The sequence below is a fragment of the Notolepis coatsorum genome (genome assembly GCF_963971535.1).
Source record: "Notolepis coatsorum genome assembly, chromosome: 4".
NCBI classification, from domain to species: Eukaryota; Metazoa; Chordata; class Actinopteri; order Aulopiformes; family Paralepididae; genus Notolepis; species Notolepis coatsorum.
In genome coordinates, this window is record NC_140168.1 from 89,317,605 (window position 1) to 89,337,787 (window position 20,183).

General features: G+C 44.3%; 1 protein-coding gene across 1 annotated transcript in view; it reads left to right on the top strand.

Moving 5' to 3' along the window:
* Nucleotides 1–19,179, top strand: part of LOC311226605 (uncharacterized protein) — a gene marked incomplete at its 3' end in the record, with an annotated part of 187,140 nt that extends 167,961 nt beyond the window's left edge. The window contains exons 8-10 of the mRNA XM_084312024.1: nt 11,400–11,525; nt 13,604–13,638; nt 18,987–19,179. Coding sequence (XP_084168150.1) covers nt 11,400–11,525; nt 13,604–13,638; nt 18,987–19,179 — 354 coding nt within the window. The remainder of the gene's footprint in view (nt 1–11,399; nt 11,526–13,603; nt 13,639–18,986) is intronic.
* Between the last annotated feature and the right edge of the window lie 1,004 nt (nt 19,180–20,183).

The following is a 20,183-nucleotide window of genomic DNA, read 5'->3' on the forward strand; positions in this document are numbered from 1 at the left end:
TGTTGAAACTAATGCACGGAAGCTTATTTCCGCGTTGTAATATATTCATATTCTACCACCGGGCGCCAGCTACGCATGCTCCGAGTTGTGCGTAGATATATGCACAAAGTCAAGCACAAGTTCAAATTGATAAGTCCCACACTTTGCTTAGAAATGATCGTACGCACGGGTTACGCACATATCTGTGCATACGCAACGTTGATAAATGAGGGAGCTTTTCTTTCAAAAGCCCTGATTACAACTACACTGCAAACAAATGTAATCTTATCAAGTGAACATATCTTGTATTTGGTACAATAAGTCCAATATTGAGTAGAATTATCTTGAATTATCTTATCCCACTGGCAGATAATTTAGCTTTTTTTTCCTGATTTGTCAATTTAATCTTGTTTTAAGAAAACAAGGTTAACATTTTCTTAAAACAAGATTAAATTGACCAAAATCAAGGAAAAATAAGCAAAATGATCTGCCAGTGGAATAAGATGATTCAAGATAATTCTACTCAATATTGGACTTATTGTACTAAATACAAGATATTTTCACTTGATAAGATTTTATTTTTTGCAGTGTACAAATATGCAGCTACCTGGTCCTCCAGAGCACTTCTAGTGTCAGCGGACACACCAAAGCAAATTCACATGACTCCATGAACATGAAATGAATAATAATCTCAAACAATTCGAAGGTAGTTTTAAGTTATTTCTCCGGCAGCATGTGTTAATATGGATTCCGACGGCACGTGCGCGCAGCACAAATATGGATTCCGGCAGTGTGCGTGCAGCACAGCACTGCTGTTGAATTTTTTTTCAGGGGAAACACTGATTATTATTATGATTATATTTATCATGCCTTACTTAATTGATAGACAAAGTTGAATTTCTTTTTACTAACGACTAAATAGTATGATACAGAAATGGCTGTATCTCAAAAACTGCAATGCCAATCTGATGTAGCAGGTCAAAGGATTGTTTATCTTATTTCTATGATATATATATATATATTTTTTTTTAAATCAGTATTCATGAATGATACATGTGTGAGATATTGTCTTGTGTTCCTCTCTCTAATATAGTGGGGGCTCTGCCTCAACATAACTAGATATAGTTGTTATCATTAATGGGTTTCATGTGTCTCTCTGCAGACCGAAGCACTTACTGCACTAAAAGATGTTTAGCTGCAACTCTGCTCAGTGTCACAGCAGTATCCTAATGCACTCTAAGAGCCCTGTGTCACACACAGGCACACACACACACACACACACACACACACACACACACACACACACACACACACACACACACACACACACACACACACACACACACACACACACACACACACACACACACACACACACACACACACACACACACACACACACACACACACACACACACACACACACACACACACACACACACACACACAGAGACACACACACACACAGACACAAGTTCACCGTTCCATGAATGTAACACACACACACACCACACACACACACCCTCATGCAAACCACACACACCACACACACACACCCTCATGCAAACCACACACACACACACCCTCATGCACATCACACAAACCCCTGTCCTGCTCTGTGCCTATTTGTATCAAGTGCTTCTATAGTTGTTATATGTTTTATCTATTGTGTGTGTGTGTGTACGTGTGCGTGCATGTGTGCCTACACCTGCATGTAAATGTGTGTATAGTATACATATATATATGCGACAGTGGCTCAGGAGGTAGAGCAGTCGTCTGGTAGTCGTAAGGTTCCTGGTTCGATTCCCGCTCCTCCCGGGCAGCGTGTCGATGTGTCCTTGAGCAAGACACTTAACCCCTAATTGCTCCCGATGTGCAGGTTGCCTCCGCCATCGGTACTGTATGTGAGAAATTTTAAAGTGCCTTGGAGAAAAGCGCTATATAAATGCACCATTTATTTATATATATATTAGGGCTGACCCCTATTAGTCGATTAGTCTACTAATCGGTCGAAAGGAGCCGTAGTCGACTGCCAACCTCTTAGTCGAATACCAATTCTTTTTTTTAATTATTATTAAAAAATATATATATATATTTTTTTTATATCATTCTTTCTAAAAGAAAAGAGGCCTAGAAGCTTGGCTAACGCTAATGCGACGCATACCAGAGGCTAACTGCCTAAGAAAACAGGCACAGAGACACTGAAAGAGGATTTAACCCATCTAATGAACACACTAGACTAGACAAATATCAAGATGTATCCATCAGTGGACCAATTTCATGCTTTTGCAGAGGACAAGAAGCCTTCAGTCGACTCCTTCAGACATTAAGCACCCCCCAAAGCCCAAATGGAAAGATAAAAAATTATTTTTTTTGTCGACTAATAGTCGACTAACGGCAAATTTTGGCCAATCATAGTCGACTATCCAAATCCTTAGTCGGGGACAGCCCTAATATATATATAGATCATGCCCATTCATACTGTGAAGGCACGCCACACACAACAGTGCATGTACAATATACAATACAGTCAATACATGTGATAGAATAGAATAGAATAGACTTTTAATTGTCATTGCACAGTATACAACGAAATTTCAGGGGAGCTCCCACAGACCGTAGTACATAATACATACATGAACACATAACACATAACACTGTACATAACAGAATATTTTAAATAATAAAGTGCATAATGGGTGGTAATCAGAGATTATCAAGTGCAGTGGTAAGTGCATGGTGCACGTGAGGGGACAGTCAATGAGTGTTTAACAGTCTAACTGCTTGGGGGAAAAAGCTGTTCTTAAATCGTGTACTCTTAGCATGTATTGACCGGTATCTCCTCCCTGAGGGAAGGAGCTGAAAGAGGTGATGTGCTGGGTGCGACTGGTCCTTGATGATACATTTGGAGCGGTGGAGGCAGCGGGAGGTGAAGACGGAGGTGATGTTTGGTAGAGGAGTCCCGATGATCCTGCCTGCCGCCTTCACCACCCTCTGTAGAGCCTCTTGCTCTGCCTTTGTGCAGCTGGAGAACCACACAGACACACCGTAGGTCAGCACACTCTCAACCGCACAATGGTAAAAGTTGACAAGGAGATTTCGTGGCAGGCCAGCCTGCTTCAGCTTCCTTAGGTAGTATAGGCGTTGCTGAGCTTTTCCGATCACTGAGGCGGTGTTGGTGCTCCAAGACAGGGTCTCACTCACACTGAGACCCAGGAACTTGAACTCAGTGACCCTCTCCACTACTTCGTTGTTGATGAGCAGAGGGGAGTGGTCAGGCCTTGATCTTCTAAAATCCACTATAATCTCTCTTGTTTTCTTTATATTGAGCGCCAGGTTGTTATTATCACACCAGACTATAAGGTCCTCCACCTCCCTCCTGTAGGCAGACTCATTGTTGTTTGTTATGAGACCCACAACTGTGGTATCGTCTGCGAACTTGATGATGTAATTGGAGGGGTAGGAGGGGGAACAGTCATGTGTGAGCAGGGTGTACAGTAGTGGGCTGAGTACGCAACCCTGCGGGGCGCCGGTGCTGAGAGACAGGGTGGACGAGGTGTAGTTGCCCAGTCTGACGGCTTGTGTGCGGTTTGTGAGGAAGTCCAGCACCCAGTTACACAGTGTATTACACAGACCCAGGGTTTGGAGTTTACTGATGAGTTTACGGGGGAGTATGGTGTTGAAGGCAGAGCTATAGTCGACAAAGAGCATTCTTACGTAGGTGTTTTTCTTCTCTAGGTGTTCTAGGGCGGTATGAAGCACAATGGCTATAGCATCTTCAGTTGATCTGTTCTGCCTGTAAGCAAACTGGTATTGGTCAAAGGAGGCCGGAATGATGGATGTAATGTGTTTCCTGACCAGTTTCTCTAGACATTTAGCAGGGAGGGGGGTGAGTGCCACGGGTCTGTAATCATTCAGGCACGTGACAACTGACTGCTTGGGTACTGGTATAATTGTGGATGTTTTGAAGCATGCTGGGACATATGATAGTAGCAGGGAAAGATTAAATATATCTGTGAAGACCTCCGTCAACTGGTCGGATACGAGTTTGGTATGTGTGTGTGCATTTGCATGTTCAAGTTTCAAGTTTCAAGTTTCTTTATTAGTTGTCATACAGAAGTACAGAATACTTTTATACAAAATGCTTCTTTCTGTTACGCTCCAGAGACTGTGCTAGGCAAAAATAGATTTAGGTACAATTTACAGTAAGGTGTAATGAGGTATGGGTTGTAGTGAAAATTCTTTACCAATAAATATAAAGTGTGCTTAGGTGTTCTAAAGTGGTTAAAGTGGATGCTGCAGTGAGTTGTTTGTTTAAAGTGAGTGTGTGCGTGTGGATGTGTGTGCTGTGAGTGCATTTGATGGTTGTTACATAGTTGTTACACATAATCCTGCATTTCCCCAAGGGGATCAATAAAGGAATATCTTATCTTATCTTATTGTTCGTTGAGCATCCTGATGGCCTGGGGGTAGAAGCTTCTTCTGAGTCTCTCTGTGCTTGCCATGAGACTCCGGTATCGCTTGCCTGACCGCAGCAGTTCAAAGAGGCAGTTGTTTGGGTGGCTGGAGTCTTTGATAATTATCTTAGCCTTGCCCATGCACCGCTTGTTGTAAATGCCCTGGAGAGTGGGAAGCCCCCCTCCAATTATGCGTTCGGCTGAACGGGCCACTCTCTGTAGTCTGCTACAGTCTTGTGCGGTGCTATTCCCAAACCAGGAGGTGATATTGCCAGTCAGGATGCTCTCTATTGTGCATGAGTAGAAGTTCTTAAGGATCTTCTGACTCACTTGGAACTTCCTTAGGCGCCTGAGGAAGTAGAGGCGTTGCCGTGCCTTCTTCACAACACTGTCAATGTGTGTGGTCCATGTCAAGTCCTCGGATATGTGGACTCTGAGGTACTTAAAACTGTTCACTCTCTCAACCGGTGCCCCGTCGATGCTGAGGGGGCTGTAGTCCCTGACCTACTAAAGTCCACAATCATCTCCTTTGTTTTGCTGACGTTCAGGGAGAGGCTGTTCTCTTGACACCATCCCGCTAGAACCTTGACCTCCTCCAGGTAGGCCATGTGCGTGTGCACGCGCACGCGTGTGTATGTGTGCGTATGTAAATGGTAAATGGCTGCTTTTTTATATAGCGCTTTTATCCAAAGCGCTTTACAATTTGTTCCTCACATTTTTACCCCTTCACTCACACATTCACACACCAACGGCGGAGAGAAACCATGCAAGGTGCCAACCTGCTCATCGGGAGCAATTAGGGGTTAAGTGTCTTGCTCAAGGACACATCGACACGCTGCCCGGGAGGAGTGGGGATCGAACCGGGAACCTCCGGATTGCCAGACGACTGCTCTACCTCCTGAGCCACCGTCGCCCCTAATGTGTGCGTGTGTGTGTGTGTTTTAAGTGTATGCAGTAGCAGAAGCGTCAGTGTGTCAGTATGATCGATGGCCTCCACTAAAGCCATATAAGCAGCAGAAGAACTCTCAAGTATTTTCCTACTTCACTTGGACAGTCATGCACCCCTCTACATGAGATACTACACACACACACACACACACACACACACACACACACACACACACACACACACACACACACACACACACACACACACACACACACACACACACACACACACACACACACACACACACACACACACACACACACACACACACACACACACACACACACACACACACACACACACACGTTACGGTTTGGTAGGTGTGTTGGACCCAGGTGCAGTACAGAACAGATACGACGAGAGGCAGATGTTGGTTTTCAAACAAAGCACTACTTCTTTAATTTCGAGTAGATCAATGAACATGCATACGATGGCGGATAAACAAAAGGGGAGAAATCTCCATCTCCAAAACACATTCAATACGCTTCACAATACATAGGATGCTCTATACAATAATTGGTGAAAATAACGGGCAGAAAGCAAGGTCTCCAAAACACGCTGAATGGTAAACACGTATTATATACGCTGCATATACATACACATGATAATATAAACTTGCAACAACGAATGCAATCGGCAATCAAAGTGACACAGCGACTCAGACACATAGCTAACGAACGTATCGTATCCTCCGTGGCAAGGAGCAATAAGGCTTACACAGGGTATACTCACGGACAGTTAAGTGATCGACTGACAGGGTTTGTGTGACACAGGAGAGAATATAAGGAGACATTTAACGAGTCACACCAGGTACCAATGAGTGTAATTAAGACAGGTAGACATGGTACTGTAATTACCCTCCAGGTAACGCTAGAGGTTTTGCTCCAAACGTTACACACACACACACACACACACACACATATACACACACACACACACACACACACACACACACACACACACACACACACACACACACACACACACACACACACACACACACACACACACACACACACACATATACACACACACACACTAGGGGTGTCAGAATTCAAATTTGAAAATAATACATGAATTTGCATACCTACATGCCAGTCGAATGTAAATACATTTATTAACCAAAAAAATACATAATTGATATGAGGTGAACTTATATTTGTGAGCATGTTCCTACTTCGATGTGGTAAATTAACATTGTATTGTTAATATTCACATTTCTTTCAAATTTGCCTCATTTCAGCCTGTTCAAATGGTATTCTTAGACGCACACGCACACCTCTTTGCATCAGTGCAGCCAATCAGACACACCTGCCGGCTGCTGGCGAAGCTGCCGGCGATGACAGCGCGGAGCGACAGAACAGAACTGCGTCTGCATTTGATCTCGTCTCGTCGATGGTGTAAAATGAATTAGGTATATTGTTAGTAAGTTAGCCATGTAATAAGCGGGATAATGTATAGCCTATACTCGGTCATTGTCGCAAAATAATTGACCTTCACTACGTTTAAACTCCCTTACTTATTGCGGCTGGGTGGCGCAGCGGACATTGCACTCGTCACCAACGCAAGAGACACCGGGTTCGAATCCGGCTGTTGGCGTTGCCTCTGGCTTGGGCCGGCCGTCATACTAACTCAATCGGCAGAGTCAGCGGGTGGGAAGTCGAAGGGTGGTAGTCTGGTCGTTGTGAACAGCGACTCCTACAGGTCGGTTGGGGCGCCTGCACAGCAAAGTCAGGAAAAATGGCGGGGGGCAGTGTGAGCCTCCCACACGTTACTCCTCGCCAAAATGAGAGTCCGTGCTGGCAGGTAAAAAGATGTGACAGGCTGCCTCCACGTGTATCGGAGGGGACATGTGATGCAAGGCTTCTATCCTCCCTACAACCGGCCAGTGGGGGGCATATGCGAGCAACGATCAAGACAGGGGAAGGGAGAATTGGCACGAGAGGTAAATTGGGATGGGGAGAAAAATCACAGAAAAAGGAGGAGGAAAAAAGTAGATACAAAAAATATATAAGACAATATTATGAACACCACCAGGGATCACTTTTTAAATTAGCATTCAAATCAACAGCAGTTAGAGTGAGTTGTATTGAAACATTTCCTCAGAATTGTATTTAGAAATTCTAGAGCTCTACAGGTTCCAATGACCAGCAGGTCTGTCGTGTCATCGCTCTCCCTGAGACGGAGGGAGATAAAAGACGCTGTTCCCTCATATATACAGTAGTTCATTGGTCGTTCCCAATAGTCGAGTGGACGTCTGGCACAGCGCCGTGTGAAGAGAGGTCTGGCTATGAGAGACTATCAGTGGTACAGAATATCAGAGCAAAGTAAATATATTCAGATTGAAACGTGTTGCACACAAGAGCTGTAAACAAACACTGTTTGTACAAATACAAACTTAACCACATGCAAATTTTTATATATTTTTTATTAAAATCATGTACTTGATTTGTTTACCTGGACACAAGTCCTTTTTTTATTTAACCTCTTAAGCCAGACAAAAATCTGAAGTTTTGGTCCGCTGTTGACACAAACCGAACCAAGGGGCAAGTGCAACATTGTATCATATTAGTCCCTGAATCGGAAAACAAAGCAAACAAACTACAGGTGTGAAAATGCCCTATAAGAACATTGTTACTCAGCTGATAGAGTTGTGCTCTTCCTGATGGCTTGTCGTACAGAACTTGTAAGTCGCTTTGGATAAAAGCGTCAGCTAAATGACTAAATGTAAATGTAATGTAAATGTATAAGTAAACCTTCAAATTGTACAAGTGTTTTCAGAAAGACATGTGCAATTACATTGACTGTTTGCATAAAATCCTCTAAAATCCCATTCCGTTTTTTTGTTTCTTCTTGATATTCCTGGTTATTATTACACAATTGTATCATACAGTAATGTTAAATAACTGCGAGATATGAAGTAATAATGAAAAAAGGGGCAAAAGCACATTATTTGACAATTTTACACCAACAAATACAAGAAATATCCAGGGGGAGGCGGCTGGGTCTAAGCGCTCGTCACCAACGCGTGAGACACCGGTATCGAATCCAGCTGTCAGCGTTGCCTCCGGCTTGGGCCGGCCGTCATACTGACTCAATTGGCAGAGTCAGCAGGAGGGGAGTCCATGGGTGGTAATCTGGTCGTTGTAAACAGCGACTCCTACAGGTCAGTCAGGGCGCCTGCACAGCAAGGACAGGAGATGGCGGGGGTAGTGTGAGCCTCCCACACGTTACACCTCGCCAATGAGAGTCCGCGCTGGCAGGTGAAAAGAAGGGTCTGGCTGACTCTGCATGTATCGGAGGGGACATGTGATAGTATCTATCAACCCTCCCTAGACCGACCAGTGGGGGGCACACGCTACCCTCGACATCTCCTGTCCTTGCTGTGCAGGCGCCCTGACCGACCTGTAGGAGTCGCTGTTTACAATGACCAGATTACCACCCACCGACTTGGCATGGGGGAATTGGCACGACTAAATTGGGATGGGAGAAAAACAGAAAAAGAAGGAGAAGAAAGTGGATACAAAAAAAGAAATATCCAGGGGGAATTCTACATAGTCCTACACAGTCCTAATTAGGATTAAGTAATTTTCTGTAAATTAGTCACGCACATTTATTGTAATAGATTGGGGTGAAAATTCCACGCGGTACATTTCCCCTGATGCTCTCCTGGAGCCAATCTTATAGACGTGGCTGAGACATCAGAGTTGATGCTTGATTATGAATCTTGTAATTAGAAAGTCATTCCATTCATTCATTCATTCAATGTTGATTTATTACTCGAAAGATCATTGAGAGCAAGCTTTCATTTACAATGACGTCGAGAGGAACAACACATAACACAAAGGAAAACAATATAGAAACAGAAAAGTCAATCAATTAAACAATTCAAATCAATTAAAGTATTGCGTTTTAAAGTGCTTTGCAAAACATTCCACGTGTCAGGGGGCACAGAAGTGAAAAGCAGATTTTCCTAATTCAGTGGAAACTCTGGGGACCTTAAGCGTAAGCCAAGAAATGTTGTGATGCCAGCTTTTCATTAAACAGTGGGTGAGAGGCAGATGTGCTCTGGGGAACATCACTGTTGGTGCTTATAGTACTTAGTTACTAGCATGAATGACACCTAGAACATTATACACAGGCTCACATGTATGAGTCTGCAAAGTATGTGTGCATATCAATGATTTAAACTACTGGCAGGTATTTCATACAACCATGTCCTTGGTGTGCTACCTGCCTAAAGGCACCGTAGGCAGGTAGCAGTGTTGTAGGACTCGAGTCCAGGATGGAACTGATGTTCAGGACTCGTGACTCCACTTACACCCCTTCCTGACAGGGAGCGACGCGAGCGAGCGTGATTGCGAAAATGATTAAAATGTATTCGTTTCAATCAGACTATCCTGACCTGCCGCGAGCGACAGCGAACTGAGCGGCGATGTCGTTCCCCCCTCAAATATTCGCTCGCTGTGTCTCTAGTTGAGCGATTACTTGGCAGAGTCCCGCCCCTAAACACTTTTTATTGGTCAAGAATTGCAGGCTGCTTTGCCCCCGTTAACACACACACACACTCGGACACGCGCCGCCTCATATCAGGACAGTGTCGCGCGCGATTTCGTCTCCAGTTCGCTCGCTCACTGCCTGTCAGGAACCGGTGTTATACTTGAGCACTGATGACTCGGACTTGGACTTGGACTCGAGCATTGACTGCATTCGGACTCGCAAGGTGCAGGCGAGGACTCAGACTTGTTAATTGATAAATACAGTTATTTATTCATGATTTGTTTTGTAATAGGCCCTAATCATTTGGCATACAATATTGATGGCTAGTGCATTTGTTTGGCTATTGTGTCACAAAGTAAATAAACTCCCTTTGAAATGGTGACCGCTGTGTCATTTATGTTTAATGTAGACCTTTTTTATTTGTACGTCAGCTCTTTGACTGCCCAAGAGGAGTGGACTCAACCTTGATGACTTGGACTCGGACTCGGACATGGACTAGGGTAACTCGACTTGGACTCGACTCAAACACTGGGGACTCGAGACTCGACTACAACACTGGTACAGTAGGCAGTGGGATGAGAGACTGAACCCTGTGGTCAGTATCTTCTCTAATTGGACTAACCTCCTGGACGATCCCTGATTCATCCTAAGCCCATTGTGTCATTTTGAAATGCACGGCCAACCAATCAGAATGACCTGAACGGGACATGAAGATCCCATCTGACAGCAGTGTGGTGGTCTAGGTCATTCCAAGCCCTCAGACTCTTCTCTCCTCCTCCCCCTGAGCCCCCTCACCTACCTCCCTCCTTCTCCCCCTTTCTTCTCTCTCTCTCTCCCTCTGTTTCTCACTCTCCCTTTCTCTTTTTCCCTCTCTCCCTTTCCTTCTCTCTCCCTTATTTATTGTTGTCCTTATATACTATTGCTACTGTATTTTATTTACTTGTATGCATGTACTGTACATAACCTTGTTTTTGTTAGAGCCTCCCACCCCCCCCCCCCTTCCCCCCCTCCCCCCCCTCCCTCAAAAGGCCTTTGCTTTTTGGACAGGCTGCTTTTGTATATAAAAATTTGTTTTTAATTGCTTGCCTGTGTAATAAAGGTTAAAAAAAAAATAATAATTTAAAGGAGGTAATGCAAAGGTTCCCGGTTGGATCCCGGCTCCTTCCGACTTCATGTGTCCTGGACCCCTGGTGGCTCCTGACGGGCCGGTTGGCACCTCGCATGGCTACCTCCGCCGTCCGTGTGAAGGGCTGAATGTGAGGCTAGTTGTAAAAACGTTTTGAGTCATCGGGAAGAATTGAAAAAGTGCTACAGGTATATATCGATGCAGTCTATTTACCATTTTCCAAAACATCTGGGAGAGAGGAAATGAATGAACAGCGCTCTCCCCTCCCTCAGGAGCCACGTGGACCGGCCCTTTAGTAACTTGCTCCGGTGGATCTGCTCAGAGGCCGACGGTATAAATACACTCTGAGCCCTACTTTAGGTGCACTGTGCCGTCCTGTTTATTTCAGGACCTGTCCAGCCCGGGGCGTGGCCCTGTGTTGATGTCGCGCTCACTGTGTGGCTCCCAGCGGCAGCTGAGGGTGTCCAGTATGAAGAACAGCACGGGGTGTGTTGTTGTGCTGAAGGACTCATCGGTAAGGAAATAGGGCTCAGGCTCCAAGAATCTGACTATCCTCTTAAGCCCTAGCCATATTTTCAGAAGATTCGCCTAAAAGTACATACCCAAGTAAATGGAAGATTGCTCCACTTCTACAAGGACCATTTGCGTGTATCTAGGGACATCTATGGACCTCAGGGAATGTATTCCCAGTGTCCGAAATATTGTGTCTGTTACTATGCTTGAGTAAATTGTAATGAACCAAAGGAGAATATCAATTATTATTATTATTATTTTCTTTTTCCATCTTTGACGGTGACACCATGCTAACATTGACCAGAGCTCATTCAGCACCTTCTTTTCTTTTTTTCTTTTTTTTTGTATCTCTCTTTCTCAGATTTTTCTCTGTTTTTCTCCCCGTCCCAATTTTAGTCGTTGTGCCAATTCCCCCCCTCCCCTACCTGGTTGTTGTGCGCATGTTCTCCTACTGGTCGGTACAAGGGAACCCTGAAGTCCACCACATGCTTCCTCCGACACGTGCGGCGACAGCCAGTGGCTCTCTTCTCACCTGGCAGCGAGGACTCTCATTGGTGAAGTGTAACGCGTGGGAGGTCACGCTGCCTTCATCAAGTCCTGCCTCCGCTGAGCAAGCGCCCAGACCTGACCTGTAGGCGTCGCTGTCCACAACGCCAGTTTCCCACCCACGGCTTCCCTCCCCCTAACCCAGCCAAACGAGTTAGTATAGCGATCAGCCCAAGCCAAGGCAATGCTGACTCCGATGCTTGTGGGGCGGCGTGGCTCAGGGGTAGAGCGGGTCGTCCAATGATCGAAGGGTTGGTGGTTCGAATCCCGCTCAAGCCCATGTCCATCCCACTGCCGTTGTGTCCTTGGGCAAGACACTTAACCTACTTGCCTCGTATGCATGTGTATGCATGTGAATGAATGTCGTGGTGGTCGGAGGGGCCGTAGGCGATCATTATTCGCCACGCTTCCGTGAGTCTGCCTCAGGGCAGCTCTGGCTGCAATTGTAGTTTACCACCACCGGTATGACTGTGTATGAAAGAATAATGGACTCTGTAAGCGCTCTGGGGTCACTGGGGTGTCATGAAGAGCGCTATATAAATCCAATCCATTATTATTATTATTGACTCCGGGAGTCGAGACCGCAGTCTCTTGCATTGGTGACGAGCGCAATCTCCGCTACGCCACCTGACCGCTCATTCAGCACCTTCTTGAGATCAAGTGTAAAAAATTATCTAAGCAAATGAATAAAGGGCAGATGATTTACAGGGGGTTTTGTAGATAGAGTACTGAATTTTGCCAATCCGGACACATGCAATTTGAAATATGAATATAGAATATCAGGCCTATAAATTATCTCGTTATCTATGGACCAGGCCAAATCTCCTCTTTCCAATGGCAGAGTTCAATCTGGATTTAGTACCACCTGGCGCCTGTTACAGGGCAGCAAAGACTGTGAATGAAATCTACTGTAACTACAGTTACTTTTTTATAATGTCCATAGCTCCAGCTTAAGGGGTTAAGGACATCCTGTGTTATTTAAACATATCTCTCCTGAGAAAAAGACAAAACCAAACATTCTTACTGTCTATACTACTATGTAATATGCTACTATGTCTATTACTATCTACTATGCTTGATTGATTGATTGATTGATTGATTGATTGATTGATTGATTGATTGATTGATTGAAAACTTTATTAACAGATTGCAGAATGGGTACAATACAGTACAGCTCAATACACACAATTGTTAAGGGGATGCAGACCAGAGAAAGACTTTCGTCTTGTTTACATCAGGGTCCCCCATTTTCAATTCATCATAACATATATTACACACACGACATACAGATAGACAGTACTGCTACATCTATACATTTATGACATACCAGATTTGCAAATACAGTACTGTTTGTGATACAAAAAGAGTCCAGAAAAGAGAGTATATACTACTTTGTACTATGCTACTACAGTATGCCTATACTACTATGCTAATATGTCTATGCTACTATGCTGTCATGGTTCCTGCCTGTCAAGTGCTCCTTCCTCTCTATGTCTCTCGTGTCCCTTCCCCCGCTCTCATTATGTCAAGTAGATGCAGCTGGTGTGTCACAGGGCAGCTGATCTGAGGTCTGTGGGCAGAGTACATCATGGTATTTAAAGCCGCCCCAGACGTGGAGAAGCTGTCAGATTGTAAACTCTCGTACCATGTGAGTCACGTTCCTATTCTCTTGTTCACTATTCCGTTGCCTTAGTTGTTCGCCTGGATCTCTGGTGCATTGACCTCATCCTAACCTGTGTTCTCATCCTCTCTCCTAGCCTGCACGCCAAAGACCTGGAGGCGTGAATATTTTCCCTAACGGGGCCGCGCACTTCCCGCGTTCGGTTTGCGCGGCCTGATTGGCCACTGACGTTTCTCTCAGCGCCCAATCACGTTACTCCTAACGATCGCATGACCTAGTCAATTCGCTAGAAGAGTCTGGTGGGCGAGATTATGCATGACCAGCCTGTGATCTAAAAACTCCTGCCTGTGGCTGAATAATGAAGCCCAAAGTCGCGTCACGCGCAAGAGCATATTACCTACCGTACTTCTTATGCCGTGCTCAATATTAAAACTCACTGCTCGTCCACCCAACGTAAACAGAGCAGAGATAAGCAATAATGAAGTCGTGTTTTGAACAGAGCAGCGATAAGCAATAATGAAGTCGTGTTTTGAACAGAGCAGCGATAAGCAATAATGAAGTCGTGTTTTGAACAGAGCAGAGATAAGCAATAACGAAGTCGTGTTTGCAGAGATAAGCAATAATGAAGTCGTGTTTTGAACATTTATGTTGTGTTGATGGAATCACGTTAATATAGAGAGGCGAAAACGATACATTATTACGATTGATATGAATAGCTAGTTACGTTAATATAGAGAGATGAAAACAATACGTTATTTATATTGATGTGATGTCGGACTGAAGGACTTGGGCTGTGGAACTGAAAGCTAGGCGCGATTGTTAGGAGTAACGTGATTGGGGCGCTGAGAGAAACGTCAGTGGCCAATCAGATCGCGCAAAAACTGAACGCGGAAGTGCAACCCTGTTAGGGAAAATATTCACGCGACCTGGAGATACTGGGCTGGCTCACAACAAACTGCTCTGACCTACGCCCCCGGCTGACGACACCTGCTCCTCAATCAATCAATCAATCAATCAAATCCTTTATTTAACCAGATAAGCATCATTGAGATTAAAATCTCTTTTTCAAGAGCGATCTGGCCAAGCAAGGCAGCAGAAAGTTTCAACATAAAAAAGAACATCACAATAAAATACAGATAAAACATTTACATCAAGCTCCAATTTCAGGCAAGTTATCAAACAGGCAAATGATCAAACACAGTTGCACTGACCAACTGACTCCTGCTTTAACCCCGTCTGTCTGACTCTCGTGCCCCCCTGCACACCCTGGACATTACGACTCTCAACCTTGTGTTTGACTACCCATTAAATATACCCATATTGGGTTTTATCCAGTTCTGCCTACCGTCTCTTACCTTGTCTGCATTATGGGTTCAACTACACAACCGTGATATATGCACTCAGAGTGAAGCACTCTGCTAGACAAATGCCACTTGAATGAATGAATGAATGAAAACTTTATTTAACAGATTGCAGAATGGGTACATTACAGTACGGCTCAATACACACAATTGTTAAGGGGATGCAGACCAGAGAAAGACGTTTGTCTTGTTTCCATCAGGGTCCCCCATTTTCAATTCATATAGACATTTATGACATACACAACATACATGACATTTATGGCATAGGGACATATAGGTATTTAGTACTGATACATTTGTGACATAAACGGTATTCAAATATACAGTACTGTTACCCCTAGATCCTGACAGAGTATATACATATGATGGGGAGGGGACTGTACATTAGGAGGGGGTGGGTGGGTGGGAGAGAAATATACATACGGCGGGGAGGGAATATATACATGCAGTGGGGAGGAGACTGTCTATTAGGAGGTGGTGGGGGTTTTGGGCATTTACGGTGGCCAGTTTCGAATTGCAGCCTCCCGTAGGTGCTCTTTAAGAGCGGTTTTGAATGTGGGTAGGGATTCACATTCCTTTACAGCTTTGGGTAGGGCGTTCCACATTGATGTGGCATAATTGCGAAACGTATTTAGTCCCTTGTTTGAGCCGAATCTGGGTTTAACATGATTTGTTGAGCTCCCTCTGGTGTTGTGGTCGTGGTATTCACTGACCTTTGGGAAGTATTTTGACATGTACATGGGTACCTTAGTCGTATAGTGTATCTTGTAGACCAGGCCCATTGCAAGTTGCTGTACTCTGTCGTCTACTCTAAGCCATCCTAGGTTGTCAAAGTGGGCAGGGGTGAGGTGGGTTCTGGGGGTAAGGTCAAGTAGTAGTCTGACCAGTTTGTTTTGTGATGTTTGTAATTTTGTTTTAAGCGCCTTTGAGGTGCTTTGGTACCATGTGTACTTACCATTGTGTACTCGTCCTGCTGACTTGTTGCACACAATTTGTTAGTCACTTTGGATAAACGCGCCGTAGCTAACAGTGTATTGCACTACCACAGGACCTAGCATGTCCTACCATGCTCTGAAAATAACTCATGTACATATACCGATATGCCCTACTCTGTTTACTTGTTTTATTGCACAATGTCGTTCTTTTGGATTCTATTATATGTTATTACTATTGTATTATGCACATCGTTGCGGGCAAGACCACCCGCATTTCATTGTATACTCGTATGCCGTGACAAATAAAACTCTTGACTTGACTTGACTAAATGTGTGAGAGTCTACTGCCCTCATCCCATTAACCATTTAGTCAGAGTAGATTTTCAAATGGTGGATCTCTCGTTTTGCAGGGAAACTCTTTTCCACTCCAAAAAAGGAGTGGAAGGAGTAGAAAAGCACAAAAGCGCTTTTCCACTGCATGGTACCGGCTCGACTCTACGCGCTTTTGGCACCAGGTAGTTCATTTTCCACTGCAGATAGTACCCCCGCCAACGGGGGCGGGGTTTGCAGGGATGACCATTGCTGATTGGTCAAACACACACAGTGCAGCTGCTTGTGTGTCTGTGTACTGCTTCATTCATAAAACAAGGAAGTACTCCGCAGTATCGATTTAGGGCCAGTTTAGGATGGAGGACATGTCTCTTCATTTGATGATGTTAAATGTAAAGTTAGGCTTTGTTGTCGGCTTCCAAACTCATTTTAAAAAAGAAGAGAGAGTGCGACCGAGCTGAGAGAGAGCAGCCAGTGGTTGAGCGAGGAGAGGGAGAGGCAGTAGAGAGAACAGAGCAGGAATGAGAGAAATAAAATGTTCTTTTCTGATTGTTTTACGCCCTTTACGCCCTTCCTAACCCACCCCGTAGCCTGACAAACTGCTGTAGCTCCGATATTGTGCTGATATTGGATCAAATCACCCATGATTGACAGCTCTCTTTTAGCTGAAGTAGCTAAGCATATTATTTTCCATTCAATCACTAAAACATTTAGCTATAAACTACCATATCTATCAAATGGACCCTACTTGGTTAGAAAGCTTGACTAATCCATAACTAGCAAACTAGCTTAGACCATCCACATCTGTGCTTTTATTTAACTATACCTCCCGGAGTATGGCGCTAATGGTGTTAACTTTTTCCATCCACTTGCATGAAATACATCATTAGAACTTTGCTGTGCTACACTTTTGAGCTACTTATCAACTCTGTGAACTTGAGTTGTAGAAAAACTTGTTATTCACGTTTTTCTGTAGTAGTTGCAATATCCAAATAAATTATATCCAAAAACATTTGTATGAGCTGGAAAACCCTGTGGGTCCATAGCCTGAAGTCTTATGTAGTACAGGTCCAAATTTCATACAAATCCGTCATTTGCGATTTTGGTAATCTGTGTACAAAAGAAAAGTTATCCAGTAATCCATTTCCTCATTGACAGCAATGCATTCCATGTATTTATCACTTCTGGTTTTTGCTCGTAAATTTTCACTTAGATCCTTGATTCGCACAACCCCATCATTGGAAAGCTACACGCATTGGCTACATATATATATATATATTTGATATAATTGCCTATTAGGCCCCTATCGTGTAGAATAGTGTAGTGAGTCTGGCCAGAGCAGCCGTCTTGTTTCGCCAAATAGTGAACATTGGAAATATGTCACCTATAAGTATAACCCTTAGCTTAGCTAGATTCATCAACTTCTAATATGATCTTCATGTGAGCACATTTCCTGATTGATAAGAAGATTATGGTGTTGTCCTTGGTGATGTTGTGTTACACAACAAGAGACGATTCTCTCTGACCAATCAGTGGTCTGCAGTGTTTTCACGTCACCTTTGCCTCGGCGGCTAGTTTGGAATCGCAGCGGAAGGTTATACCAAAGAAGTACCAGGTGTCATCAGGCACTATCCACAACGTGTTCCCGATGGAAAACCAAACAAGGAGAGTCGAGTCTAGTTGAACCAGTACCATTTAATGGAAAAGGGTCTTCTTTACTTTGTGGCATCTGTTTCATAAAGTTGTCTCCTTCCAAGCAGCTAATGACCTCTCAGAGAAGCTCTCGGATCTTTTGACGGCTACTAACAAGACCACATACTGTAACAGACGAGGGAAATGTCTCCTAGACTCAAATGAGCACAGACCTTTTTTTAGCCACAGATAATTAGATTGCTTCACCCAGGAGGTATTAACAATGTCTTTCTTTTCTTTACCGTTTTCCACTAAACAAACGACAACAGTTGAATCTGACAGGGCCGACATGATCGTATTCTTATCACAGTGGCCACCGATGATGCAATAACCACAACACTGTCTCTACCCTCTATGTCCCTCTCTCAAGAGAGGTTTGGAGAGAGTTAGCAGCTTCAACTTTGTCTGCGTTCACATCACAGATTACCTCAGGTGGTGCAGAAATCACAACAACTCCTCTTTCACCTCAGGTGGTGCTGTTAACAGAATTCGACTATAGGGCGACAATAATGTGGTCAAGAGGCATGGTTTCTATCTTGAGCCTTAACTGGCGTTGTTCCTTTTTATTCACATGGAAAGCAGCAGTAACATACAGGTCTCCTCTCTCTGAGAGGCATGGGGGAAGAGAACGAAGTGGGAGTATACCTTTGCTTTTATACTCGCCACAAGGTGGTGTACCTGGGTGGCTCCACCTAGAGCGCCCTCTAGTGGGAACAGATATATATGCAACTAGACTGTCACTGGTGGAGACAGTTATATATGCAGGTAAACAACGCCTCTTTCACGATGAAGAAATCACAACAACTCCTCTTTCACCTCAGGTGGATGAAGAAATCACAACAACTCCTCTTTCACCTCAGGTGGATGAAGAAATCACAACAACTCCTCTTTCACCTCAGGTGGATGAAGAAATCACAACAACTCCTCTTTCACCTCAGGTGGATGAAGAAATCACAACAACTCCTCTTTCACCTCAGGTGGATGAAGAAATCACAACAACTAATTTGGCACGGGCCACAGATCCGACGGGGCTTCTACAGAGACACAACCGAGAGCATGATCCTGACTGGATGCATCACCGCCTGCCTGGTATGGAAACTGCTCTGCCCTGGAGGCCGTGCAAACAGCCCAAAACAACAACAACAACAACAACCCCCCACCACCCCCTGAAATCAATCATTAATAGTTCCTTTGGGGCAGATAATACAGTACGTCCTGTGTACAAGTCACAGAGTCTCTGGGTTCAATCTTCACCGCACACCTCGTTCCACTTCTAAACCACCGGCTGTCGGACGCAATGCAAGGCCCTGGCGTCTCTCTCTCTCTCTCTCTCTCTCTCTCTCTCTCTCTCTCTCTCTCTCTCTCTCTCTCTCTCTCTCTGGACTCCCAAGGAGAACTCTTTGAGCTCGGCGGTGTTTTGGCAGAGGTATTGAGCCGACACGGTTATTATTGTGTTGGAATGAGTGCCGAGGCCGCATCTAAATGATTTATGGATGCTGGACTGAACTGATGTTGTTTGTTGTTGTTGTTGTTAGAGCCACAACTTTATTTGTCAGGTTATTACAGTATTGATTATGATTGTGTGTGTGTGTGTGTGTGTCTGCATTGGGCTGGCTGCGGTAGTCGGTGATACCGGTGTTACTCGGTGTTCAGGCATATTATTCACCGAGTCCATTACTTTGCCCACCGCCCCAACCGGTGTATGCTTTTTTTATTTTATATATATATATACAAATAGAACCCATTTAGTGAATGTTTGCATATAAGTGCCCACATTCAAATATAAAACAGTAATTTGTAAAATGCTGTGCAGGCAGCGCACACGCACACACACACACACACACACGCACACGCACACGCACACGCACACACACACACACACACACACACACACACACACACACACACACACACACACACACACACACACACACACACACCACATTATTCCCCGGCCCCCTCTGTTCTTTTCAAGTACTTCGTAAACGTTGCTTATTATTATCCCTCTTTCCTTTATTGTTTCAGTAGCGCGACCAAGGGTGCTAAACGTGGTGTTATCAAGCGTATGAATCAGACAAAAACATTATAAAACTGACCCGTGCGACAGCAGTTGTTTTCAGGTTTCACTTTCACTTAGTTTTAACTTCACGTGAAGGAGAGAAAGAAGCTCTAGA